At 42.6% G+C, this 26874-nt stretch overlaps 1 protein-coding gene and 2 long non-coding RNA genes across 12 annotated transcripts in view; 1 reads left to right on the top strand and 2 right to left on the bottom strand.

Annotated features, from left to right (window-relative positions):
• The window catches only part of LOC144283093 (uncharacterized), a 65592-nt gene extending 55973 nt beyond the window's left edge, over positions 1-9619 (bottom strand). For 2 of the 8 annotated variants that reach the window (XR_013351416.1, XR_013351414.1), the window contains exon 1: positions 8953-9449. This is a non-coding gene — a long non-coding RNA (uncharacterized LOC144283093). Of the gene's footprint in view, positions 1-8952; positions 9450-9476 lie in introns of those variants that run through there. The other 6 variants (XR_013351419.1, XR_013351418.1, XR_013351421.1 and 3 more) reach the window with 5 other exon arrangements.
• Positions 9169-26874, top strand: part of LOC144283096 (uncharacterized) — a 65576-nt gene continuing 47870 nt past the window's right edge. Inside the window, exon 1 of one of the 2 annotated variants that reach the window (XR_013351429.1) lies at positions 9169-9390. This is a non-coding gene — a long non-coding RNA (uncharacterized LOC144283096). The remainder of the gene's footprint in view (positions 9391-26874) is intronic. The other variant, XR_013351428.1, reaches the window with a different exon arrangement.
• Positions 13738-26874, bottom strand: part of LOC144283091 (uncharacterized) — a 31099-nt gene continuing 17962 nt past the window's right edge. For both annotated transcript variants that reach the window (XR_013351413.1, XM_077846788.1), the window contains exons 4-5: positions 14969-15038; positions 13738-13938 (exon numbers count right to left, since the gene is read on the bottom strand). Coding sequence is in view for 1 of the 2 variants with exons in the window: in XM_077846788.1 (XP_077702914.1) it covers positions 13853-13938; positions 14969-15038 (156 nt within the window). In the remaining variant the exon portion in view is untranslated. The remainder of the gene's footprint in view (positions 13939-14968; positions 15039-26874) is intronic.

Raw genomic sequence — 26874 nt, 5'->3', positions numbered from 1 at the left:
CTACTAGGTCCTGGCAGCACAGCCACAAACAACAGAGCTGTGGATGTTAAATTGTAGAAATTAGTGAGTGCTCATTAACTTGAATTAAAGGTGACCTAGAAACCTAGGATCTTCAAAAACGAGGAATCCATGTTAAAATTTTTCACTCTCAAAGTTCTGGAAATGGACAGTGGTGGTGCTTGCACAACAGGGCAAATGTATTTAATGCTAGTAATTGTATAGTTAAAAATGATTAAAGTGGGAACTTTTATGGTATCTATATATTTTACCATAAAAAAATTTTTTTCATTCTTTCCTTCCATTCTTTCCTTCCACCATGTTTTGTGGTTCACAAATCTGCACTCCTTTCACTTAAATTTCTTCAATCAGGTAGAAAAGGAGTTTGCTGGAGGGGTATTGAGTGACTGACAGAATTAGGAGGAGGACTGGAGAAACACGCTGGGGCTGTGTTTTGGGAGCAGCGGCCCAGCCACGCAGCAGAGCGGTGCTGTCACGGGCCCGGGTGCTGGTGCTGCAAGTGACAACATCACAACTGAGACCGGGTATTCCTTTACTGCCACGTCCTCTGCCTTTTGCTGCACCAGTAGCACTTCTGCATCAAAAACAACCTTTGGGTTACTGCTGCCGCCAAAAAATCCCCTCTACCAGCTTGACCAAAAAATAGATTCTAGATGGTGCTAGCACCCTTACATGACCCAGTTTCAAAGAGAAGTTTTATGCGGCCATGCTGTCTGATTGGTGGAGCCCAGGCCCCATGTCTGCTGTAGCCGCAAGAGAGCCTAGGAAAACGTTCTGCTTCGGGAGCCAGGGTGCATGAGGCTGGATTTTCTTCAAACACAGGAAGAATTTTCAGTAGATGCCATGCAGCGAGGAAATGTGACAAATGTCCCCTATAGATAGGCCCTTGTTTTGCTGTCCTTTTTTCCTCCCGCCACATTTTCACTTCTCCAAAGCTTCATTTACACCCGGCTCCTTCAGATCCTTAGAGAGCGAACACTAGAATAGTTTGGAGCCTTCCCCACATTTTGCTGTGTACAGATGCACAGTGAGTCTTGGGCTCACCGTATGCTGGAAGAGAATCAGAATACAGAGAAAGTTCTCTGCAAGCCAAACTCCCCACATGCTTAGTTTCCAGACAAAGTTCAGAGATTTGGGACAGACCATAGGATGAAGTCCACAGAGGTATACTGAGCAACTTTTCACTCTTAGGGGAAGATGACCATTCTTCCCTTGAAAAAATATTGTCAACCTAGCAGGTACTCATGGAGTATCTCCAACACGTATTTATTGGGCACCTTCTCTGCTCACCAGGCCAGGCCCTGTTATAGATGCTAGGGATTCAGCAGCTGACAAAAGGTACTGCCCTCATGTGTATCCAGTAGGGGAAGATTGACATCAAGGAAATAAACATATAATACATTAGGAGAGTGGTAAATACTGTAAAGAGAACCAAGCAGGAAAGGGGGTGCATTAGTTTGCTAGCACTGCCATAACAGATGGGGTGGCTTAACCCACAGAAGTTTATCTTCTCCCAGTTCTGGAGGCTGGAAGTCCAAAATCAAGGTATTGGCAGAGTTGGTTTCTTCTAAAGACTCGTTCCTTGGCTTGTAGTTGTCCATCTTGTCCATCTGTCTTCACATGATCTCCCCTCCACATATGCCTGTGTCCTAATCTCATTTATCAGGATACGTCATACAGGATTAGGTACCAGAACTCATTTTACTTAATTACTTCTTTCAAGACCCTGCCAAAAATATAGTCACACTCCGAGATACTAGGACTTAAATCTTGAGGGCACACAATCCAGCCGATAACAGGAAGAGAAGGAATGCGAGAGGATTAGATATCACAATTTATTTATTTTTGATAATATTCATTTTGGGGTTTATCTGAAAATTTTTATAGTGAAAAATTCCAAGCCTACTCAAAAGTAAAAGATTCACACGCACATAAACATTCACAAAACCATGTAGTAATCACCTGCTTCAACAAGCAACACGTTTTGCTGTATTTATTTCATCTACGCTTTCCCCTTGTTTGGGGGTAGTTTTTTGTTTGTTGGTTTTGTTTTGTTTTGTTTTACTTTGTTACTGGAATATTTTAAAGAGATTCCAGACATCATGTCATTTCATCATTCAAAACTTCAACATGAATCCTCCCTTGAAGGTATGTTCTTCTATAACTATAATGCCATCACCCCATCTACCAAAAAATGTTTTTTAAAAATTTTATTTGTTTACTCATGAGAGACACAGAGAGAGAGAGAGAGGCAGAGACACAGGCAGAGGGGGAAGCAGGCTCCATGCAGGGAGCCTGTTGCGGGACTCGATCCAGGGTCTCCAAGATCACACTCTGGACCGAAGGCGGCGCTAAACTGCTGAGCCACCCAGGCTGCCCCGCATCTACCAAAATTAACAATAAGTCCTTAATATCATACCAGGGCCACATTTCAATGCTCTCAATTATCAAAATTATTTTTGCAGTTGTCTGCTCAAATCAGACTCCAAATAGTCTATTTATTTATTTATTTAGTTATTTATTTAGCTATTTATTTATTTATTGGTGGTTTTATCTCTTAAGTGTTCTTGAAGTCACTTTTAATCTAGAAGAGTCCTCCCCACATTTTTCTTTACAAGTAACTGACTTGCTAACCAAATCAGATTCTCTAGTGTCTTACATCCTAGCTTTCATTGATTCCTTTTTCAAGATGCCATTTAACATGTCCTTCTCCCCACTATATTTTCTATAGATGAGGAATTAGAATTAATGGCTGGATTTGACTCAAGTTCAACTTTTTTTCAGGTATACTTCACTGGTGATACTGTTTGTATGTCCTATTTGGAGGTTCATAATGTCCAATTGCATTTGAAGTGTTGCCGAGATGAATCGGTGGCGATCTAGGCTGGAAAAAGCCTGAGCTCTCTGTTATAAAGTTCCTCATTAGCCTCTATTCTATCCTCTACTAATGACCATCACAGAATGGTAATAGTTTTAACTGCGCCATTTCTTCCATAATTCAATTCCTCTATAATTGTGATATAGAAGAACTTTCCTTCACCCACGAGGGCTGTTTGGTTACTCTGAAGTTTGGATTGTACTGAAACATCAGAAGTTCTGGGGATATTCCGGAACAGTCCAGGAAATCAGTGTTTTAATTGAGTTACATTTAGAATGCACTAAAGAAACTGAATTCTGAAAGGACATCTGCATTGAATCTTTGTAAAATAAATAGATAATGCTTTGGTATTCATTTAATCCCTGATGTATTGGTTTTTCATAAATGGAGCATAGAGTTTTCAAACAGGAAAGCCCTGGATAAATATTGACCAATTTACTGATGGAGTAACTAATACATAATCTCGTGTAGTGGTCCCCCCATCTTCTTTCTCCTGGTAGACACGTAGTCAAAGACACCCAGTACCTCCAAAGCAGTGACAATACAGTAGCATTAATTATATGCCAGGCACTGTGCTAAGTGCTCTATATAAGTGCATGTAATCCTCATTGTAACCCACTAAGATTGATACTCTTATCATTCCCCCCATCCCACAGATGAGAAAACTGAGGTAAAGAAAGTAGAGAGTTGTGCAAGATCACACAGCTAGTAAGTTGGAGGAGCCAGGATAAACCCCGGCAGCCCGGCTTCAGTGTGTGTGCTCATAACCACATTACACCATGGCATAGCTGAGAGACGCACGTGATTATGTGTAATTCCCAGACAGCTATAGCTAGATTTCTCTACTATTCAGAGAACAACTTCAAATCCATTCTGATTTAATTATTTTTTAAAAGACCTAAATCAGCCGAAAATATTTCCTCCTTGATCAATGAAGAACTCACGTGACATAGATTACATTGATCACGACAGACTGGTAGAGGCTCTGATTTACAGTTCAGAGAAGACAGCTACTTCTGATCAGAACAGGCTGATGCCATTCAGTTCTAGGTTGGGGGTATCTCCTGAGTGAATCTGATTGTCTAATAATAATAGCTAGTGTTTATATAAGGCCAGATGCTGATATAAGCTCTTTAAACATATTAACCCCCTCATCTACTTAAAGGGTGTTTTCCCCCCAGCATAGGAGGTCCAAACCCATACCCTTGGGAATACCCCCAGGAGGTCCTGTGGGGTCCAGGCAGGGAAGTTGTTCTGATCCAGTTTCTGGAAGGACCTCTCAGCCCAGCCCTGTCTCACAGATGTCAGTCCCAGAGCGTACAGTCTCAAGGACCTCTTGGTGAGCTGAGGTGACCTCTGAGAAAGTGGATGTCTTTTCCTGTCCCTGAAGCCATTCACCCACTGCCCTCCCCGCCCAGGAGGGCACCCTGATTAATGCTGTGATTCTTCTGAACAGCTGTCTACCTACTGCTTCATCCTCTGCGATGTTAATCAAAGACCACGAACACGGGAGACCAAGCTGGAGGGTGTGCCTCATTCTGACAGCTTTCATGTCTGTGTCAATCTGTCTTGCCCCATTTAGGAATCGTCATGCCTTCGGCCTCCTTTCTAATAATATAGTAAACATCCATCAGGGCCTCAAGCCAGATATTGGTCGCTACCCAAACTGAGCCTCCTTCAGGCTCTCTTGTGATCCCTAACTCACCACGACAGCCAGCCCGGGCGGCTCCACCTGCCTCGGCCTCCCAGCCTGGCCGTGCTCCAGGGCTGCTCTGAGCCTGGGCTACTTAGCACCCCCTCGCCCCCACCCCATCCTCGCTCGCCCACTCGGGCACGCAGGAAGTAAGAGGGAGAGCTCAAGAGCTGTAAAAATGAGCAAGCTTTGAAAAACAAGAGAAACTGCAGGCCCAGAGCCCTTCACACCAATTTTAGGGCAGCTCCTGTTATGAGAGCAATAAAGAAATAGCAGTTTATGCCATTTAGAAGCAAATGGCCCTTTCATCTGAAGTGGCCGTTCAATGCAAAGCGCATGCCACCAGAGAGGAGGAGCGAGCTCCAGCGGGAGGCCCCTCAATGCAGAGGAGGAGAGGCTGCTGTGCTGATCCTGGCTCCTAAAGCAGCGGGAGGTGGAGATGGAGCAGAAAATCGCCTGGCGGATGCAAGATTTCACTGTACGCTTTCGTGTCTCGTGAATATTGTGTTCCAGGGGGCCGACTCTGGGTGCAGTTGACAGTGAGGCAGGAAGGACTGCGACCAGAGCCTTAAGGACTCCCTGACTGTGTGATGGATAAAGAGGGACAAGAAGAGGCACTGGTGGGAGCTTGCGATCACTGGGATCATTTCCAAGGATAAGAGTGGGGACCCACTGTCATCCAAAAAACCCTTCATCAACATAAGGGCCACAAGAGGCAACTTTCCTCCCTCTTCTGTGCCTAAGTTTTGAACCGGCTGGTTACTGCCGTCCAGTGTGGCTCAGAGACCAGGGCAGCATTAGAACCACTTGCCAGCTTGTTAGAAATGCAGGCTGTAGGGTCCCGCCCAGAGCTACTGGATCAAAATTTGTGACTCAACAAGAAGATGCCCCGCAAGAGTTGAGCGGCCCTCTCTAGCACCCCCTCTATTGTGAGGAGCCCAGTGGGGTTGGAGGGGAAGAGATGAGCTGAGAAGGCACTTTCCTCTGCAGGAGAAAGGGGCCTGTGAGTAACACAGCAGCCTTTTCAACCTGCAGGAACCCAGTTGAAATCATGACACCTCAGCAGTGAGTCACGGCAGGCTCTCCCTTCCCACTTCTCCTGGAGTGCCTCCTCTCCCCACATCGGAGTACAATGACTTAAGCCCTTTATTTTTATTTTTTTTATAATAAATTTATTTTTTATTGGTGTTCAATTTGCCAACATACAAAATAACACCCAGTGCTCATCCCGTCATGTGCCCCCCTCAGTGCCCGTCACCCATTCACCCCCACCCCCGCCCTCCTCCCCTTCCACCACCCCTAGTTCGTTTCCCAGAGTTAGAAGTCTTCATGTTCTGTCTCCCTTTCTGATATTTCCCACACATTTCTTCTCCCTTCCCTTCTATTCCCTTTCACTATTATTTATATTCCCCAAATGAATGAGACCATATAATGTTTGTCCTTCTCCGACTGACTTATTTCACGCAGCATAATACCCTCCAGTTCCATCCACGTGGAAGCAAATGGTGGGTATTTGTCATTTCTAATGGCTGAGTAACATCCCATTGTAAACACAGACCACATCTTCTTTATCCATTCATCTTTCGATGGACACCGAGGCTCCTTCCACAGTTTGGCTATTGTGGACATTGCTGCTAGAAACATCGGGGTGCAGGTGCCCCAGCTTTTCATTGCAGATAAACTTAAAATGGATGAAAGATCTAAATGTGAGACAAGATTCCATCAAAATCCTAGAGAACACAGGCAACCCCCTTTTTGAACTCGGCCACAGTAACTTCTTGCAAGATACATCCACGAAGGCAAAAGAAACAAAAGCAAAAATGAACTATTGGGACTTCATCAAGATAAGAAGCTTTTGCACAGCAAAGGATACAGTCAACAAAACTCAAAGACAACCTACAGAATGGGAGAAGATATTTGCAAATGACGTATCCGATAAAGGGCTAGTTTCCAAGATCTATAAAGAACTTATTAAACTCAGCACCAAAGAAACAAACAATCCAATCATGAAATGGGCAAAAGACATGAAGAGAAATCTCACAGAGGAAGACATAGACATGGCCAACACGCACATGAGAAAATGCTCCGCATCACTTGCCATCAGGGAAATACAAATCAAAACGACAATGAGATCCCACCTCACACCAGTGAGAATGGGGAAAATTAACAAGGCAGGAAACCACAAATGTTGGAGAGGATGCGGAGAAAAGGGAACCCTCCTGCACTGTTGGTGGGAATGTGAACTGGTGCAGCCACTCTGGAAAACTGTGTGGAGGTTCCTCAAAGAGTTAAAAATAGACCTGCCCTACGACCTAAGCCCTTTATTTATGCAAAACTATTTCTTCTCTTCCATCTGTTGGAAACCATGTTCATAAAGCCTTCATGGGGCCTCTGAGTGCATCAGAGCGAGGGGGCTCAGCTCACCCTCTGGAGGAGCTCTGCAGCACTCACCACCACCACCTCACCCCCTCTTTCTGGGTACAGCCTCACATCCTCTGCTGTCTGAGACCTGCAGGCAGGTTGACCTTCACGACCCAGGCCCCTGGCAAATTTCCACGAATGAGACCCCTTTAATTTATTCCATGTTGCCCCCCACCCACGCCACCCCGCCAAATGCCAGGAGCAAAGACAAGTTATATTACCAAATGTATTTTAAAGGAAAACCTCCCATGATTTTTTTAATCTTGCAAATATTTGAGGAATATCTGTGCTGTCAAGACTGTGAAGAATGTCTGCTTCAGCATCCATCAATGACCTTTAAGAAAATCAATCTCTGATGTGGTAAGTGTGAGAAGTAGAATCTATTAAGGAGAAGTAGGGCTTTTCTTTTTGTGATAAAAACCACTGGAATGCATGTGTTGCTATCTTCTTACATCAGAACATGACTCTGGCACTGGGCCCTTCTGCCCCTGCCCTCCCTTTGCTGAGCTTCAAAGAGGCACTCAAAATAGGAATGCTTATTTCAAAAAAAAAAAAAAAAGGAATGCTTATTTATTGGAGCAGAGATGTGTCAAAGGTGGATTAAAAAAAAAACATTGCTGATGAGAAAGTTATATGAGCATCATCTTTGAGCCATCTTTAGGCCATAGTACAAAATGTGTGGTCATTTTTAAGTATTAGGTATTTGACAGAAGATGGACACTCGTGTCCTAGTGTAGGATGCTGGCCACAGACCCAATGCCAGGCTCTGTCCCCAAGGCCAGCGCAGCCCTGCCACACTGTCAGCACTCAGGGAATGTCTGTGGCTGTTGGAGTAAAGAAATGAGAGAAATGGAGAACAGACACCAGGCAATGCATCTCAGAGCTCCTCACCTGCTTTTTTTTGCAGGGCAGTCTCAGGCACCCAAAAGACTCTGAATGTGACCTATAACTTGGGGATGAAAAGGCACCAATGTGATTTGAGGGAGAGTGAGCCATAACAACCATCAGCCCTCCTGGTCCACTCAAGTCACTATCCTATTCTATGGACCAGAGCCTGCCTTAGGCCAGCCTCCTTAGCACAGCAGAAATTGAAACAGGGATTCTTGAGCAGGTGATATACAGAAGATGCTCCCAGGGCAAGGGGAGTGAGGGAAACAGGATAGGGCAGGGGTCAACTAGAAGGATGCGGCCTCCCTGAGAAAGCTCAGGGAGCCGAAATAATACCAACCACCAAGTGGACCCCACATTGAGGCAGGGGCCGTCAATAGTCAGTGAGTCATGGACAGGGTAGCAGAAAGGGTGGGTTACGAGGAGAGGAGTTTGGAGAGTGGGGAAATGAGGTATGTGGGCCTTAAAGGGGATCTGGATGGGGCATCAGCATCTACCACGTAACTCACATCCAAGGTGTAATATACAAGTTGATTAGAAGAAATTTCAATAACCTTTCATCTGGAACCCTCTTCGTCTCGCCCTCTTTTCCCCCCACCACATTTATGACCATCCAACATGCTATGAGATTCACCCATCTTTATATTTACTAGTAGCTTATTACCTCTGCTCTCATACACTAGAATGGAGGCTCCATGAGGAAAGGCACTCTAATCTCTTTTGATTGACAGATCCCAAGAATAGCGCCTGACACTTGGAAAGTGCTGGGTAAAAGTACATTAATGAAAGAATATTCTGAAGAACCTAGTCTGCTCGGTGCTGCTCATTCTGTGCTGATGCTTTGGGTCCAAAGCAATCAGACCGTGGTCTATGTGAATAAGGCCCATGAGTCTCAGATATCAGGTGTTTAAGAACCCGGTGAGGATCTTGTTAATGGGATTCTTGGCCTCCCTACCTAGAGATTCTGATCCCCCAGTTCTCAGAGGGGCCTGATTCTATGCACTTTATAAAATCGTACCCATTGATTTTGATGCGGGTGACCCGAGGCCTGTACCTTGAGCAACGCTGATGCAGCGTGAATCGCCGGCGCGGGCTCGGACGGCTCCAAATAGCTTCCGCAGAGTTGCTCGGCTGCGGGGCTGGGGGTCAGAGCGGGCTCTCCTCTCTCTGCGCACTCAGCCCCTCTTAGCGTATGTCCAGGAGCTCTGCACGTCCGGTGATTACCTTGGGAACGGAGAAAGCTCCATGAAACCCACCGCAAGAGCTGGGCTTTGAGGCACCCGGCTGGGAGCTGTCTCCGAAAGCTCCGGCCTCACAACGCGCCAGGGTGCGCGTGGCCCCTGTGCTCCTGCAGACTCTTGAAACTGTGAAGGTGCGTTTGTGACGTGCTGACAGGAGGGGACACAGCGAGAGCCAGGGGCCGGGCTGCACTCAGACCGCGACGGGGCTACTCCGGAGACCTGCGGAGTCCGGGGAAGAAACTGGAATGAAGGTGCGCGCCCGCGTGCTGGGCAGGCGAGGGGGGGCAAGGCCTGGGAGGGCGCCGGGGATCAGAGGGGCGCACGGTGGGTCGCACACCTTCCGCGGGGAGCCACGGGGCCCAGGCTCCCTCCTGCTCTCCTCTGACGGAGACGCACCGTTTGCAGCGCTCACCTCCGCGTTGGTGCCGCGGCCGCGGCCGCTTTCCCGGGAGAGGGAGAGGGAGGAGGGAGAGGGAGAGGAGGGAGAGGAGGGAGAGGAGGGAGAGGAGGGAGAGGAGGGAGAGGAGGGAGAGGAGGGAGAGGAGGGAGAGGGAGAGGGAGAGGGAGAGGGAGAGGGAGAGGGAGAGGCGCCGACCGGGGCAGACCAACAGCTGCCGTCCCGTTTCGCGCAGAGAAGGCAGCGGCCTGCGGCTTCCCCTTCCCCGGGGGCTCCCCTTGCTCTGCGCAGGCGGGGACCGCGCTGGGGGTCCAGGCCAGACCCCAATCCCGGTGGCCCGTGCCTGGAAGCTTCGGGAGGAATCACGTTGCCCTGGCGATAAAGGCCGCACAGAGGAGGGGAGTGTGAGTGATGGGCTCAGGGGAGGAAACAGCCTTAGGCCAGAAACTAAAACCAGAGCTAGCGACGACAGCCTGGACCAAACCTCAAACCAGAGAGCAAAGAATATTATTTTCATAGATTTGCCACCAGCTAGAGGCAGTGTGAGGAGGGATTTTTCCTCTCTCCTAAGTGGAGAGAGGCTAGAGGTGGAAGAGCAAAGAGAAGTGGGTCTCACTCGGGTTGGTACAAAGCTCCTCCTTGGCCCTTGTGTTTAGTGATATGACCCTCTGCTTTGTGGGCCCCCATGGCCAGCTGGCCACATTCAGTGTTGTCATTGTAGCTCAGTGCTTTCCACCCCTTGCCATTTAACGGTGAGCAGGCAACTACGGATCTACACGATAGTTGTACTTTAGGCATAAATAACATGACTTCTTTGTTTGTTGTTTTTTAAAGATTTTCTTTTTAAGTCATCTCTACACCTAATGTGGGGCTCAAACTCACAACCCCAAGGTCAAGAGTCACATGCTTCCCTGACTGAGCCAGTCATGCTCCCCTTGCTTGTTTTTATATTTTTAATTTTTCTTTTTATTTTTGAAGAGTGAAATTGATTTTTTCAGGCAGCACCACATTGAGGGCTTAGAAAGGTTTTGGGTCTGGGAAATGTACGACTGACATGAAAGAGTTTATCATACCCAATAGTACACTTTGGCCATTATGAGCAAAGGAAGGGAAGGAACCACCTGCTGCCAGGTGACAGCCACAGGTAGTCAGGAATCAGGGCTAGGCTGGGGCCACTCTGGAGGGCAAGAGCAGTCTGGCCGAGGAGAAGGCCCCTGGACTCCCAGGAACCCCACTCGAGGGGGACACAGGGTGTGATGGGGAAGGCAACTTGGGGGGGGACCCGGCACTGAAAACAGGGTCTGCTGGCACAGCTCCTCAAACATGCTTTACCTTGTACTTTGATAACTGACCTTCCCATCCCTCTCATGCCTCTGATTCAAGGACCTTGTCTCTGGCAGTGCCTGCTTTCTGCTGGCTTGCCTCATTGATCACTTTCTAGATTCCTGAGACCTCTTACGTAGAAGTTAAGGGCTCAGGTCAGTGGTTCAAGGGGAAATTGCTCAAAGTGAGCCTGGCTGACACTTAGCAGGTGCACAGCAGTCTGGAGTACCTGCTGTTAAACACCTTGACCATCACCCCTGTCAGAGCAGTGACCCTTGAATCACACTCAGCCTGAGAAGATGCTGGCACTGCAGAAGGCCAGCTGAGAGACCAGGTCCTCACCTGCCTCCCCACTTGTCTTCAGGATTACCCTCATAGTCCGCATCATTTCAACTGTTCTTTTTCTCTTTGTCCCTCTCTTTCTCTTCCTTGCCTATACTGTTTAACACAAAGTGAATTAAATGCGGTTTTGATATGCTTCAACTGTGTTTCACCTTGATCTTTATTCCTGTGTACATCTAGGTCTCCCCTTTCTGCTGGCTGCTAATACTTGGCTCCCTTCAGACCCTGTCTGCTTGCCACCAACCCACCTATATCAGCTTTGTTAACACCAATACAGGATATGCTATTTTGGAAACAATGCTAGTAGCAACATCCTCAGGCTTTGTTATTCTGCAACATCTAGACCCGGGAAGGGACTCCTATCTCCCCTTCACCAAAACAACTTGAAGATCCCCTCATGTACACTGTGTTTTACCATCTGTAACTAATAGGTTTTGGTTTTAAGTAGGGTTGCCAGATTTAGCAAATTAAAAAAAAAAAAACATCTAGTTAAATGTCAATTTTAGATTTTTAAAAAATCATTTTTTAGTATAGGTATGTCCTATGGAATACTCAGAACCTGTTTATAATAAAAAAAATTGTCTCATTTATTTGACTTCCAAGGCTAAGTGGATGGCCTATATTTTATTGGGCAACTCTAGCTACAAGTCCTGCAAGAGTTACAAACTGGAACTTACTGGCTTAGCTAGCTGAGATGTTTAGAGGCTGGCCTGGCTTTGGCACAACCTGGTGCTGGGGCCAAACAGGTGTCACCAAGATGGTGACTTGCTCTTTCCCCACCATCCAGACCACCCTCCACTACACTGCTTGTATTCTCAGGTAAGGGTCTGTCCTTGTGCTGGCAAAATACCTGCTGTTTGCCAGTCTCATATTCTTAATATTCTGAGTTGGCAAAAAGGGAAAAATTATTTTTCCAAAGGTTCCCCCAAAACTACTAAGATTCATCCCAATTGGGTCAGATGAGGTCACCTATCCACTACTAATCCCATCTTTGTGGTCAAGAAAATGAGACACACTGATTAGCTCAGGCTAGGGCCAGTCACCCCTGGCCTGCACATCCTCCCAGACCATATGGGTGGAGAGAGCAAGCTGTCGCTGCTGAAGGAGAAAAGGACACTGGGAAGGCAAACAGTACGAATCATCCCTGCATATCCAATCAGAGCCACACTGGGCCATGCTCTTCATCTTCTGCAGCAGCTTGCCAAGGCCTGGAGAGAAGGAATGCAGGGGGAGCCTAGGGCAGTGTAGCAACCTGCTGCCACTGGTCACTTCCTCTCTCACTCCTCTTCCGGAGTCCCAGCTGTTCCTCAATTTGTCTTGATGGAGGCGGCACCTGAGACAGTTAAGATGGAAGCGACACTGGACAGGAGCACCTGGGTGGCTCAGTCGGTTAAGCAGCTGACTCTTGATTTCAGCTCCAGTCATGATCTCAGGGTCCTGGGATCGAGCCCCACCTCTGGCTGATGCTAGATGCAAAGTCTGCTTGAAATTCTCCCTCTCCCCCTCTCTGCTGTCATACCCACATGGGCACTCTCTGTCAAATAAATCTAAAAGAAAAAAAAAAGTGTTCTGGACTGAATGTTTGTGTTTTCCTCTCCCCACCCCCCGCCTCATTTATATGTTAAAATCCTGATTCCCAGCAGCCCCTGTGGCGCAGCAGTTTAGCGCTGCCTGCAGCCCGGGGTGTGATCCTGGAGACCTAGGATCGAGTCCCGCTTCGGGTTCACTGCATGGAGCCTGCTTCTCCCTCTGCCTGTGTCTCTGCCTCTCTCTCTCTCTCTCTCTCTGTGTCTCTATGAATAAATACATAAAATCTTTTAAAAAATAAAAAAATAAAATCCTGATTCCCATGTGGCTGTATTTAGAAATGGGCCTCCAAGGAAGTAATGAATATTAAATGAGATCATAGGATGAGGTCCTAATCTAATAGGATTAGTGTCCTTTTCAGAAGAGACACCAGAGAGCTGCCTCCCACCCATGCTCACTTCTTGACCCCAGCACACAGCACAAAGACAACTGTCTATAAAGCCAGGAAGAGAGTTCTCACCAGAAACTGACTTTTCTGATACCTTGATCATGGACTTCTAGCCTTTATAACTGGCAGGGGCGGGGATGTCTACTGTTTAAGCCACCATGACTGTTGGTATTCTGTTATGGCAGCCCAAGCCAACTAACACAGGACTCTGGCTGAATCTCAGAAGGGCAGCTATATTTTCACATAATGCTACTAATGGAAAAGGTTTTTCAGGATGTCAAATGACCCAGAAAGACATGATCTACCAGATGGCTTTTTTGTGTATCTGTTTGCAAGGACAAACGGTTTAGGATGCTTTTAATGTTTAACATCAATTTACATTTTAAGAGACTGCTTCAGATTTGTTAAATTTTTTTTTTGTTAAGTATTTTTTAATGATACAGTTTAAAGGATTGTTTCTTTTAAAAATCAAATATAGGAGACTAGGAATTACTACAATAAAGATTCTGTGTGCAGAACTAAATGAGGAAATGAATCACCAATAAGTATATTAACCATATTTTTCTTTAATTATGAAAGTTTCCAAAGGCCTAAGAAATAAAACAAAAGTTTATTTCTCCTTCATGTGAAAGAAGTCTGGAGACAGTAGTCCAGAACAGATATCTTCACAAAGGTATCAGGGATCTAGCCCTCTCACTGCTCTTCTGTTCTTGGCGTAGTGTACCTCATGATCCAAGATGGCTGCTTGAGTATCTCTCATACCTGCATTACAGCCAACAGGAAGGATAAAGGGACAGAGCATTTAAGGACATCTTGAATTTATATATGACACCTTCACTTACATCCCATTGGCCAGAACTTAATCACATGTCCACATCTATCAATAAAGGAGCAGGGAAATGCAGTCATTATTCCAGATGGCCTTTTCCCCAGCTGAAAATTGGTAGTTCTATTACTGAGAGAGAGAATGGCCATTAGCGGCAAATAGAAATCCTGGAGCCACGGACAATTGGAAAACTTTTCATATAATAATGAGTAAGAAACATTAGAATGTTTTTTTTTTTACAAGAGAGATTTTAAAATAAGACTTTGAACAAAGATACCAAACGTGAACAATTTGTAACATTCCAAGTTTTCTTCCTATCTTTGTTAAATTTATCATATTATATAGTGAGTGGTTGTAATTAAATGTTATTTCATATAAACACTGCCAAGATGGTTATAATTCACATATTTGTAGCTTTAATATCCATTTGATATCCTTTCATGTTAATTAAACATAGTTTTAAAATGTGCATGCAGGATAGATGAAATGAGGGTGGTAAAATGTTGATAATTATTGAGTTTGCTTGATGGTACAGGATGTCCATTGTTCTATCATCTCAATTTCTATGCCTGCTTGAAAATGCCCATCATAAAAGGGTTTACATATGTACCATAGTTTCTCTAGAGAAGACAAGTGTTGAAAGAAGAGAATAGACTGCTAGATTTTCTTTTTGTAATCAAAATACTCAGAGGAAAGAGAAAAGACAGTGGAGAACCCTCTTGGAATTTCTTCCATCTTCCCTTGAAGCTTAAACAAATTTCATTCAGAAGGTAGACCTCAATTTATTTTTATTTTTTTAGATTGATTGATTAATTGATTGATTTGAGAGAGAGAGAGAGAGTAGGAGGAGGGGCAGAGGGATGGACAAGCAGACTCCACTCTGAACGTGGAAACCGACGTGGCGCTGGTTTTTGTTTAAGCTTTATGTACATGATTCATCTCCCACCTCCAACATTTATCAAGTACCTGTTCCGAGTTCTTCTGAGAATACAGAGATTAGTGAGATAGTCATGGCCCTCAAGCAGCTCATAGTCCCCTGGGAGAAGCAGACAGTTGAATAGATAGTTTATAAAATAATGTGGTTAGTGTACTGACAGAGCTATACACAACATATCATGACCATACAAAGCATATTCATAAAAAATGGCTCATTTTGAAAATGTTGCCTTCATTGAAAGAAACTTAATAGAGTGGTATTATATAGTTGAATATGTGCCAACTATAACCCTGTTAACACAAACTACAAAGATGCTTTTAAAACAAATGGAATTTGCAAATGTTAATATATTCCAGATACTTTAAATGGTAATCTGACTTTACCACAAATTCCTCAGTGTAATCAGAAGAAATGTAGTATTTCATGAGGAAAGGCCTTTAAGGAAGTCACTGCAAGATTAGTTATTATATAACCTGATGCTCAAATTCACAGAAAACTTTTTCAAATAAACATGATATATTGAAATTGTTAAATAATTCTTTTTGGATATAGCAATTCACGAAATGGTAGGGCAGGAAATATTTGTGAATGAATGGAATGGTGGGATGAGTGAAAGTTGTAAGAACACTTGGGTTCTAATCTTGGCTTTGTCACAGAGTAACCAAGTGTCCTAGGTAGGTCAACTAAACTCTCTGGGAATTTATTTCTTAACTAGTAAAATTAGGGAGGTAAAATTTTACTGGGGTTTCAAACCTTATTTAGCCACATCACCCTTTGTTCCAATGAAGTGTTGAGGAGTGGCTTTAGGTAGAGGTGCATGCACATGCGTGTGTGTGTGTGTGTGTGTGTGTGTGTGTCATATGTCCAGGGTGTTCTCTTAATTTCTTCTCATGTTCCCCTCCCCCGTGATTTCAGAGTCACCTCTTGCAGTGAGCACAGTTTCTGAGAGCTGCTGGTCTGAGGGATTCCTTAGGTCATTTCCCACTCTAACAGTGGATGACCCTCTTATTGTAAACCATTAGCCATACAATACTTACTTGAGAGAATGTTGAAGAAAACATAAGCCCATCTGTGGAGAAAGAAGGTGGAAAACTGGGATATTTTTTAATTGATCAAACCTAGTAGCATGTCTGAGAAGCCAGGAGCAAAAGACAGCACAGCCTTTTTATTCTGACTCATTTTTAGATTAGGTTCTTCAACGAAGAGAATATAAATCAGGCTAGGCCCAGAATAAGGCCTTCCAGAAGAATCCAAGGGGCAATATCACCAGCAAAAAGAGTTGGATTTTCTCAGCCCTTTTCTGTTTCATTCTTTCAGCCAAAACATCACAGAGAACTGCAGGCTTCAGGAAATCATACCTATTACTATGAACACAGCCCGCCCTACTGATAACAGATGTGGTTATAATGGGAGCTGAGTGAACAGAAACACATTTCCCCAACTCCAAACCTCAAGCACATTTTTCATCATCTGTAATAGACTGAAACACTGGCTCAGAGCAGATGCTTTTCTTTGCTCATTTGTGAATATCGCTTCATGCCCTAGTTGGGAAAGAAGAACCTGAGGTCTCCACTGGCAAGTATCCAGGAGATGGTGGGACTGCAGAGTATTCCTCTCCCTTACTTATAGGAACTGCTTTGGGGCTGGTGCTACAAAGGCCTTTTTGTTTATACAAAGCATCCCCGAGATAACACTAAGTATACATTTCTCAGAGAAAGGTTCCAGAAAGCTGAGCATTGCTGAGCTGAGCCTTAGCAGTCTTATAACTGATGCCTTGGCCAAAACTACCTCCATAAGTGCTCAGCCACAAACTTCATCTTGAGTTAGTGCAAAACCACATTCCATCTGGAAATAGCCTTGAGAAACTCATACAGTAAGAGACCGAACCCCAAAACTTTATTCTCCCAGAGACAAGCCACCCACAATTGATCACTTTGTCGACCCTGACAGCTTTTCTGGAAAACACATTGAGAAATGACCACGGGGACTACATACTAAGTCAGCAGAAGAGGCCTGATCTAAGCTTCTGGCTTCCAATCTTGCACTTAATAAACGAGTCCAGCCGTTTCTTTGTACAATTTTACTTCTTTAGAGTGTGGGGAGAAACCATTGTCAACAGTGTGCATTTTATAGATAAGTTCCAAACCACATGACATTTCATTTTTCTCAATACAGCCATCTGTGCTCAAGGACTGTGTCTCTGTGAAGAGCATAGTAGCCTTCATATGAGCATCTGTCAGGAAGGAATCTGATTTTCCAGTGGATCAGTATTAGCTAAAATGTTTGCCATTATATATTCCCTGGAGTTCTCTATACTTTATTAGGCAGCTCTTGTCCCTTCTGGCAGTAGCCTGAGATCATCGTCAGGGAGCTTGAGTTACACCATTGCTGTGAAGTCACCCGGGGAAAGCTCTTGTTTTGGCTGGAATTAAGGCCCTTGACTGGATTACTTGAGCTTTCTCTTCCCTTTGTCCAAGTTCCCAAGCTTGCCAGTTAGTACTGTACAACATCTGCATCATGTCTACTAAAGATGAGCTCTGGACACCCAGAGTGGCATCCTTTAAATACTGCGTAGTCTGTCTAAAGGCAATGTCTACAGTATGATCCATATTGGTTATAATATATATGCTAAAACTGGAAGGAAATTCCCCAGTTGATGACAGTGTCTTTCTTAGGAAGGTGAAAATCTAGATGATTCTTTTTCTTTCTTTATCTTCTGTATTTTTCAAAATTTCTGTATTGAACAGATATTACTCTATAACACTCTTACTATATTACTATATATTACTATATTACTCTTATAGGGATATTACTATACATAATAATAATTACCATATGTACATAGTACTATACACTATTGTTTTTTTTGTTTTTTGTAAAGATTTTATTTATTTATTCATGAGACACATAGAAGGAGAGAGAGGCAGAGACACAGGCAGAGGGAGGAGAAGCAGTCTCCATGAAGGGAGCCTGATGTGGGACTTGATCCTGTGACTCCAGGATCGCGCCCTGGGCTGAAGTAAGCGCTAAACTGCTGAGCCACCTGGGCTGCCCTACACTATTGTTTATAGGAAAAAAGGGTGTGTGTGTGTGTGTGTGTGTGTGTGTTGTCATGTGGCTATAATGCCATACCAACATAGACTTTGTTTTCTAGAGAGCTCAGGCTTCCAAACCTAGGTTTTATTTCCTAGAAGACATTCTTTGCCTCTATCTTCCAGTTACCTAGAAAGATTATCAAATTCTTACTTCACGTCAATTGTGGAGACAACTTAGGAAACGCTGGTAGAATTTTCAAACTCTCCCCCTAATTAGGATGGAACCAGCAGAAAATGATGGGAACCCTAATCAATAACTTAATTTTTTTTAAAGACTTGATTTATTTATTCATGAGAGACACAAAGAAAGAGAGGCAGAGGAAGAAGCAGACTCCATTCAGGGAGCCCGATGCGGGACTTGATCCGGGGTCCCCAGGATCACGCCTTGGACTAAAGGCAGCACTAAACCACTGAGCCACCTGGGCTGCCCCAATAACTTAATTTTTAAAATTTTACTTTTATGCATGCTTTTGCTTAATTGGTTTTAAGACATACTTATTATCAAAGAGATGACCAATAGCTGGCACTTTGGTATATCTCTCTTCTTCCCCTGAACTGATACTAAAAGTTGCCCAGGACATAATTCAGGAATGCAAGCCTTGGGAGATTTTTTTTCCAGTTGTCCTTTCCAGATAGGACCTTGAATATCACTCTGTCTCTGAACATCAGGAGGACCGCAATGGGACTGCATGATTTTGTCTTCCAGTCCGGTTGTCTTTCACCCAAAAGAAAAGACATTATTTGTATAAAGCTTGAACTCTGGTATTGTGTCTAGAACCTGGTTGTACAAAGAGCAATAGGAAGGTTTTGAGACAAAGTATGAACAAATAATAAAAATACAACATTCAGGGTACTTTGTTAGATGTATACTGAGACTGCCGCCAAGAGCATAGCAGAGGGAAAACCTAGGAAAATCTTTCACATGGTGCTTCTGGATTTCTCCAATTGTTGAGTTCTTAAGAACTGACTCCTGGAATCAGCCAATGTAGATCAGAGCCCAGTTCTGCCATTTACTTGCTATGTGACAGTGAAAAAAAGAACTGGTATTGCTTTCTGAGCCAGGAGGGACTGATCCCACCTTCCTCATAGGGTTTGTAAGAGAGTGACTTGAGATTTGTCACTAAAGCCTTTGGCCCAGTGTGCAGCACATGATGAGCACCCTAGAGGTCCTGGCAGGACCACCAGGCCCCCCTTCCTGCAGCTTTATCCCACCAGCTTCCCTCTCTTGGATCCCAAACTGACACCATCTCCAGTCCCCAGGGATGAGGACTTGGAAGTGAAGAGGAAGGCTCTGGGGACTCAACCTGACAACCCAAGCAGGTTAGCTAAAAGACGAAGTAGATGGATTGTAGAACTCTAACCTGTTTCCCCAACTGTGCTTAGCCAGGGTGGGTGACAGAGATGGAGGCAGATGGGATATGGTTTTGAACATGTCTGCCTATTGTGGGTTCAGGATTAGACACAGCCGGGGCCTGGCTTTTGCCTCTGTTGTAAATTTGGCAAGAGGAGGTAATACTGCCATAGAGCGGCACAGCAAATATTGCCAAGGGCATTAATAATGTCAATTTAACCCTTTTGTTAACTAACATAATGCCACCTGGACTCCAAACACACTATCACCTCACTGTTCAGATGGAAGAGTATCAGGAGGAGAATTGATTATTTTTTTGTGCTTCCTCTGGACACTGTGTGAGTCACCTTCACATGGTTTCTCATGGAATTGACCCAGCCATCCTGTGAGGTCTATAGCTATAATATTATCACCTTGACCATACAGAGGAGGACACTGTGCTTGTTGATAGGAAGAGAGATTTGCCCCAGCCCACAGTTAGCAATTCTGAGATGGGGCTGAATCCTTATCTAACTAACACCAAAGACGATTTTCCCAACACTTACACCATAGTTTGAATGATCCAGAGCAGTGCCAAGAACCAGGGAGTCCTTTAAAAGGATGCTAAAGTACACAACATTGGCTTTATGTACATTTTGTCCATAGCAATTTCCTGGGGCCTTGCTCAGAGAAGTTTTTTCCTGAATAAAGCAGGAGAAATGTTGAGTTTCTTGCAAGATGTAAGTAAATCCCATTGACTCCCCAGTGATGCTTCCTGATAAGGGTTCAGTTTAGATATGCCTGTTGGACCACTTAGATCCCATTTTGTCATGGTCTCCTCCACACCCCAACCCACCACGTCATTGAGAGTTAGGATCTTACACAGAGAGGATAGTTTTTGAGATCTAGGGATACAAGAGAAAAGGTTCTTCTTGCTTCCCACCTGGGAAGAAGTTCTTTGAAAAACCCACCAACATGATTTAAAAGTAAAAATATTTTCTTTTCCATTCTTAAAAGAATTTATGGCAATTCAATTTGGTATGAGATCAATGACACATAATGGGTTTTAAAATTTTAAATCTGGGCTTACTTTAGCTTCTTTACTTTCACAGAGCTTTGTGTTACTCTTGCTTACTTCTTACTTACTGATCAACAGTAAGACATGGTCATTAGGAGTTTTGCTAGATCCTGCAAGGGAAATACTTTTTAAAGCATTTTGAAGTAATGAAGTCATTCCTCATAACATCCAGTAGGCCATTTCAGAGTGGATGGGTTTGAGCACTTAGAAAATCCAGGAAAAAAAAAGAAAGAAAGAAAAGAGAAAGAAAGAAAGAAAGAAAGAAGAAAGAAAGAAAGAAAGAAAGAAAGAAAGAAAGAAAGAAAAGAAAGAAAGAAAGAAAGAAAGAAGAAAGAAAGAGAGAAAGAGAGAAAGAGAGAAAGAAAGAAAGAAAGAAAGAAAGAAAGAAAGAAAGAAAGAAGAAAGAAAGAAAATCCAGTCTCATCACAATGGTGAAGAGAAAGCATACCACAATACAGCTTCAAGAGCCAACAGGGAATTAGGACAAATGGCCACCACAGCACAGGCTAGTAAACTAAGACTTTGGGGAGAGGTAAAAGACTTCCAAAAGCAGCAATTGAGAGTTTTTAAGATGTCCTTATATGAGTGTTTTTTCCAAAGCCAAAGTCTCATAGGTTAAGTTTAAGTTTTAGTAATTTAGACAGCTAGCAAAGGAAATTTATGAGACTGAAAATTAGCATTAATCAGAATTTTCCTTTAGATCCACTTTCTTTTCTATGCAACACTCAACGTGCTTAGACATTAACCAGTTGTTATGAGAACTGCATGTTTGTTATTATTTTATACCATTAAATATGGGACTTTATTTTCACAATAAAATTTTAGAAGTGTATAGTTGCCTGATAAAGATCCAGCCGTGCCAAAATATGGCATGCCTTATTTCAGCTCCCTCCCCAGAGTGGATCTTTATTAGAATAATTTGCTATAATGACATTTTATGAGAGTGCAAGTTTTCATGAGACATAATTTTGGAAATAGGCAATACCCAGATGTTGTGCTTTATCTTTGAGTTCCTAAATCCTGTTTTAACTCCACTTGATTCTAATAGTTATTAAGTATCCCTGAAATAAGTGCCAGAGTTTTCTTCAGTGTCTCATAAATCATAGACAAATGCCAAATCCCCTAAACAAAAGTTAGGATAGAAGGGCAGGCACAGGAAAAACAAAAAACCCCAAGGGAACCAAAAGACTGTGTGAGCAGAGCAGATTTTTCTGAAACCCTTTTTTATAAACAGAGGTGGGGGTCAGGAAGGCATCCCATTTTTTACTATAATGTATTCTTTGTCTATAAAGATGTCTCTAGCAGTGATGAGTCTGAATGGATCCATCCACGATTCTGATCCTCTATTTTTTGTGACTAAAGGATATGTTTTTGCAAGGTGGCTGCCTGAAACCAAGATGGCAGAGGGGAATGGGAAAAGAAAGGTACAGAATCTGAAGTCTAATAAAGGAAAACAATTGCCACACATCTTCCTGACCTTGGCCATTTGACTCAACAAGATACACATTGGCGAGAATAACTCTAGTCCTTGATGTCTCTGTGACATATTACTCAGTTTATAGATAACGTGAAAGGCCATGATGTCTGAGAAAGCATCTGCTTTTTGTGTCCTGAAAGAGCCTAAAAATGTGTTTTTTGTAATCATGGGCAGGGATGAAGGTTAGAAAGAAAACATGTATCAAAAGTGCAAAGGTGGGGCATCTGGGGGACTCAGTCATTTAAGCATCCAATTCTTCTTATTTTGGCTCAGGTCATGATCTCGGGGTTGTGGGATTGAGCCCCACATTGGATTCCATGCTAGGTGTGGGGTCTGCTTAAGATTCTCTTTCTCCCTCTCCCTCTTCCCCTCCTACCCCCCAACTTCTTTAACCTCTTTGTGCCTTAGTTTCCTCATCTGCAAAATGGGGATCTTAACACTACCTGCCTCATAGAGGTCTTATAAAGATTAAATAGGAACACATGGGTGGCTCAGTGGTTGAGTGTCTGCCTTCAGCTCAGGATGTGATCCCAGGGTCCAGGATGGAGTCCCACATCGGGGTCCCCGTGGGGTTCCTGCTTCTCCCTCTGCCTATGTCTCTGTCTCTCTCTGTGTCTCTCATGAATAAATAAATTTTAAAAATCTTTAAAAAAAGAACTAAATAAAGTGATATGTATAAAGCGCTGTCTAATAGGGGGCATTATGCATGTGTTATTATTTACTGAATACCTAATAGGTGCCAGACACTGTGTTAGATGCTTTTGTATGATGTTTTATTTAACCTTTTTTTTTTTTTATTTAACCTTTATAATGAACTTAGAAGGCAAGTAATATTTCCATTTTGCAGATATAGACACTGAAGCTCAAAGAAGTCAAGAAAATTACTCGTGTCCACAGTTAAGTGGCCCAAGTAAAAGGCATCCAATCCAGATATTTCTGCTCCAGCATAATATCAAACACCATTGCTGCTGCAGCTCACTTTAGCTGCTATTTCATAAACACCTACTTTATAGTCTAGACTATCACATTTTTAATCAGTTTTATTGATTAGAGAATTATGTGTCTCTCCATCATCACTTGTCTAACTCACTAAAATTAATGGACAGTATTAATTATATATTATATATATTATGTATTATATAATTATATATTATAAATGTATTTGACACCTGAAATTGAGTCCCTCTAGGAGAAAGCCCCAGTGTTACAGGTTTTGGTGTAATTGGAGGGAAAAAGAACAGCTGCTCCTTGCTTCCTTCCCTCCCTCACCAGACAGGAAGGGCCAGCAAACATACAGCTGCCTCTCAACAAAGTGACAAAGCCCAGGGCAGCCTTTTTTCCTGAGCTGGGGAGCATCTGCTAACTAAATTACCAGGCAGTCATTCTCATATGGGCTATCCTTTGGGGGCCGAAAAGCACTCAGAAATTTGGGAACAGGGCTTTCCTAGTCAAGAACATTAAAGCAGGAAGCAGCCCTTCCTGACAGGCTGCCCTGTTTAGCTTCCTGATCTAGAAGGAGAGGGAAGAAAAGGCAACAGAAAAACACTGATTAGAAACAAAACAAAACAGCAAGTGACAGTGTTAAAATAGCACATTTAAAACTTGAGTTTATAAGAAATATAGCCCTGCTTGACATTTACCCTTTTGATCCACCAAATATTGGTAAAGTCCTTTGGAAGCTTCTCTAGGTTCCTTCTGGTTGTCAAGGCATGGGAGTGGAGGGACAACAGATTTGGGGGTGTGGGGCAAAAGAGCATGTGTATTCCTGGATCCCAGAAAGGTAATATCTAGAAAACCCAGGAGAGAGGACACCAAGATGCCACCATCAGAGAGAGAGTTGCAAGGGCTTAGTGTCTGTAGGACACTTGGACTGGACACGACCAGAGAAACGACATAGCTTATTGGTACATCCAGAGATGAGCTTGTGACCTTAATTTCATAGGTCTCTGTGACCTGACCAAAGATACTAGCTCAAACATTACTTTAACACATTCGAACTGGTTTTAAGATGGAAACAATGGATAGGCAGAAGAGACTAACTCATATTGTTGGAGAAATGCTCCTAGAAAATTTCTTTTTACACATGCCCTTTGTGAAGCAAATACAGTGCATACATATTTGGATGCATAGAACTGATTAGCTTGGGACGCCTGAGTAGCTCAGTGGTTGAGCGTCTGCCTTTGGCTCGGGGCAGGATTCTGGGGTCCTGGGATTGAGTCCCACATCGGGCTCCCTGCATGGAGCCTGCTTCTCCCTCTGCCTGTGACTCTCCCTCTCTCTCTGTGTGTCTCTCATGAATAAATAGATAAAATCTTAAAAAAAAAAAAAACCTGATTAACTTTTCATGTTACAAAGATTTCCCCTTGTCACAAAATTATCTTCTTGCCTTCCCTTAAATAGCAAGCTCTTTTAAAAATATGTGCATCTTTCTAGGTACACAACTACCAATGCTCCTTGCTTTGATCCAGTGATTCTCAATTGACAATTCTCCCTTGGCTATGTGAGAATCATCTGGGCGTTTATTCAACAAAAGATTCCTGAGCCCTTCTTCAAATCTTCCGAATCAGAATCTCTGGACATGCGGCTGGGGTATTTATATTTTAAACAAGCACTCCAAGTGATTCTGATGCGCAGGTAGAGTTGAAAACCACTTCTTACACAATAAATTTCTAAAGTGTTGCATAATCAGAGCTTGGGGCCAAAAGGAAAAAGGCAAATAGACAAGCTGAGAATACCTCTTCATTTTACTTTAATTAAAAAAAAATTTACCTAATCGAGAAATATTTGAAACATATGGAAAAGTACAAAACATAATGAGAGACACTTGTGTAGCCACCGACTCCATTTTTCATTCATTCCATTGACTTGCTTCCCTAGCAATGGTGTATGGTAAATCAACTCTCTGTTCTTGGCTCATTTCCATCATAGCACTTAAATGGCTTGAGTTTATTTCATAAATTTCTTTGCTTTATGTGACTTTTTTCAGACAGGTCCATATTTCCTACCAGATTAATGATCCAAGTGAGCAGGAAACATATCCATCTTATTTCATTCACCATTGTATTCTCAGCATCTAGCACAGTTCCTGGCACATAGTAGGTGTTATCTATTGATTAACTACCTCTTGAATGCATGAATAAGAATATGTCTACCCAAATGACTTTTATGCAAAAATGCCCACTTATAAAATAATGATAATAATATATAGTATAGTTTGTTTTAATGTTCTTACTTGGAAAAGGACATACTCCAGAGTTCTAGAGTAGTTACAAACTATTTCTAGCTTGTTGAGTGGTTTTATCATGAAGGGTGTTGAATTTTACCAAATGCCTTTTCTGCATTGAGTTGATCACATGGATTTTTTTCTTCATTCTGTTAGTGGAGCATATTACATCAATTGATTTCTATATGTTGACCCATCCTTGCATTCCAACAAACTAAGGATCAAGGAAACTACCTCAACATAATAAAAGTCAAATTTGAAAAACCCACAATGAACATCATACTCATTGGTGGAAGACTGAAAACTTTTCCTCTAAAATCAGGAACGAAGCAAGGATATTTCCTTTTACCACTTCTATTCAACACAGTACTAGAAACTCTAGCCAGAGAAATTAGTCAAGAAAAAATAATAAAAGGCATCCAAATTGGGAAAGAAGAAATAAAATTATCTCTATTCATAGATGGTATCATCTTATGTGGATAAAACCCTAAATATTCCACAAAAAAAGTGTGTTAGAAATAATGAATTTAATTGAAATGAATTTAGCAAAGTAGCAGGACACAAAGTCAACATACAAAAATCCGTTGCATCTCTATACATGAACAATGAATAATCTGAAAAGGATTATAAAAATAATTTCATTTACCATAGCATCAAAAAATAAAATCTTAGGAATTAATTTAACCAAGAAAATAAAGGATTTGTACAGTGAAAACTACAAAACAATGATAAAAGAAATGTAAAAAGACATAAACAAATGGAGACACATCCATGATCATGGATTAAAAGACTTCATATTGTTAAAATGTCAATATTACTCAAAATAATCTACAGATTCAATGTAACTTCTATCAAAATACCAATGATGTTTTTGCAAAAATAGAAAAATGCACCCTTTTTTCTATTTTTCATTTTCTATAAAAATGAAAAGTTCATATAGACTCTCAAAAGATCCTGAATGGGGCACCTGGGTTGTTCAGTCAGTTAAGCATCTAACTCTTAATTTTCAGCTCAGGTCATGATCTCAGGGTAGTGAGATTGAGTCTGCACTGGGCATGGATCCTGCTTAAGATTCTCTCTCCCTCTGCCCCCTTCCCCCCACTCTCTCCATCTTTCTCTCTCAAAAAAAAAAAAAAAAAAAAAAAAAAAAAGACCCTGAATAGCCAAAACAATCTTGAAGAAGGACAAAACTGAAAGACCCACTTCCTGACTTCAAAACTTACTATAAAGCTACAGTAATCAAAACACTGATACTGGCAGAACATATAAATAGAACATATAAATTAATGGAATAAAATAAAAAAGCAGAACAAACCTCAGATACATGGTCAAATGATTTTCAACAAGGGTGCCAAGACCATTCAATGGGAAAAAAGGTCTTTTCAACAAATGGTGGCAGGAAAACTATATATCTACATGAAAAAAATAAGGTTTAACCTTTACCTTATATCACATGCAAAAATTAACTCAAAATGGATCAAAGACCTAAATGTAAGATCTAAAACAATAAAACTCTTAGAAGAAAGCAGAGGACAAAAACTTCACCTCATTGGATTTGGCAATGATTTATTGAATATGACACTAAGGGCACAGGTAACAAAACAAAAAATAGACCAATTGAACTTCATGAAAATTAAAATTTTTGTGCATCAAGAGACACTGTCAACAGAGTAAAAAGGCAATCCACCAGAAAAAAAAAAAAAAGGCAATCCACTGAATTAGGAGAAAACCT

Source organism: Canis aureus, chromosome 14 (genome assembly GCF_053574225.1).
Source record: "Canis aureus isolate CA01 chromosome 14, VMU_Caureus_v.1.0, whole genome shotgun sequence".
NCBI lineage: Eukaryota > Metazoa > Chordata > Mammalia > Carnivora > Canidae > Canis > Canis aureus.
Note: the sequence above shows the minus strand (reverse complement) of the source record. Positions and strands in the feature narration are given on the sequence as shown.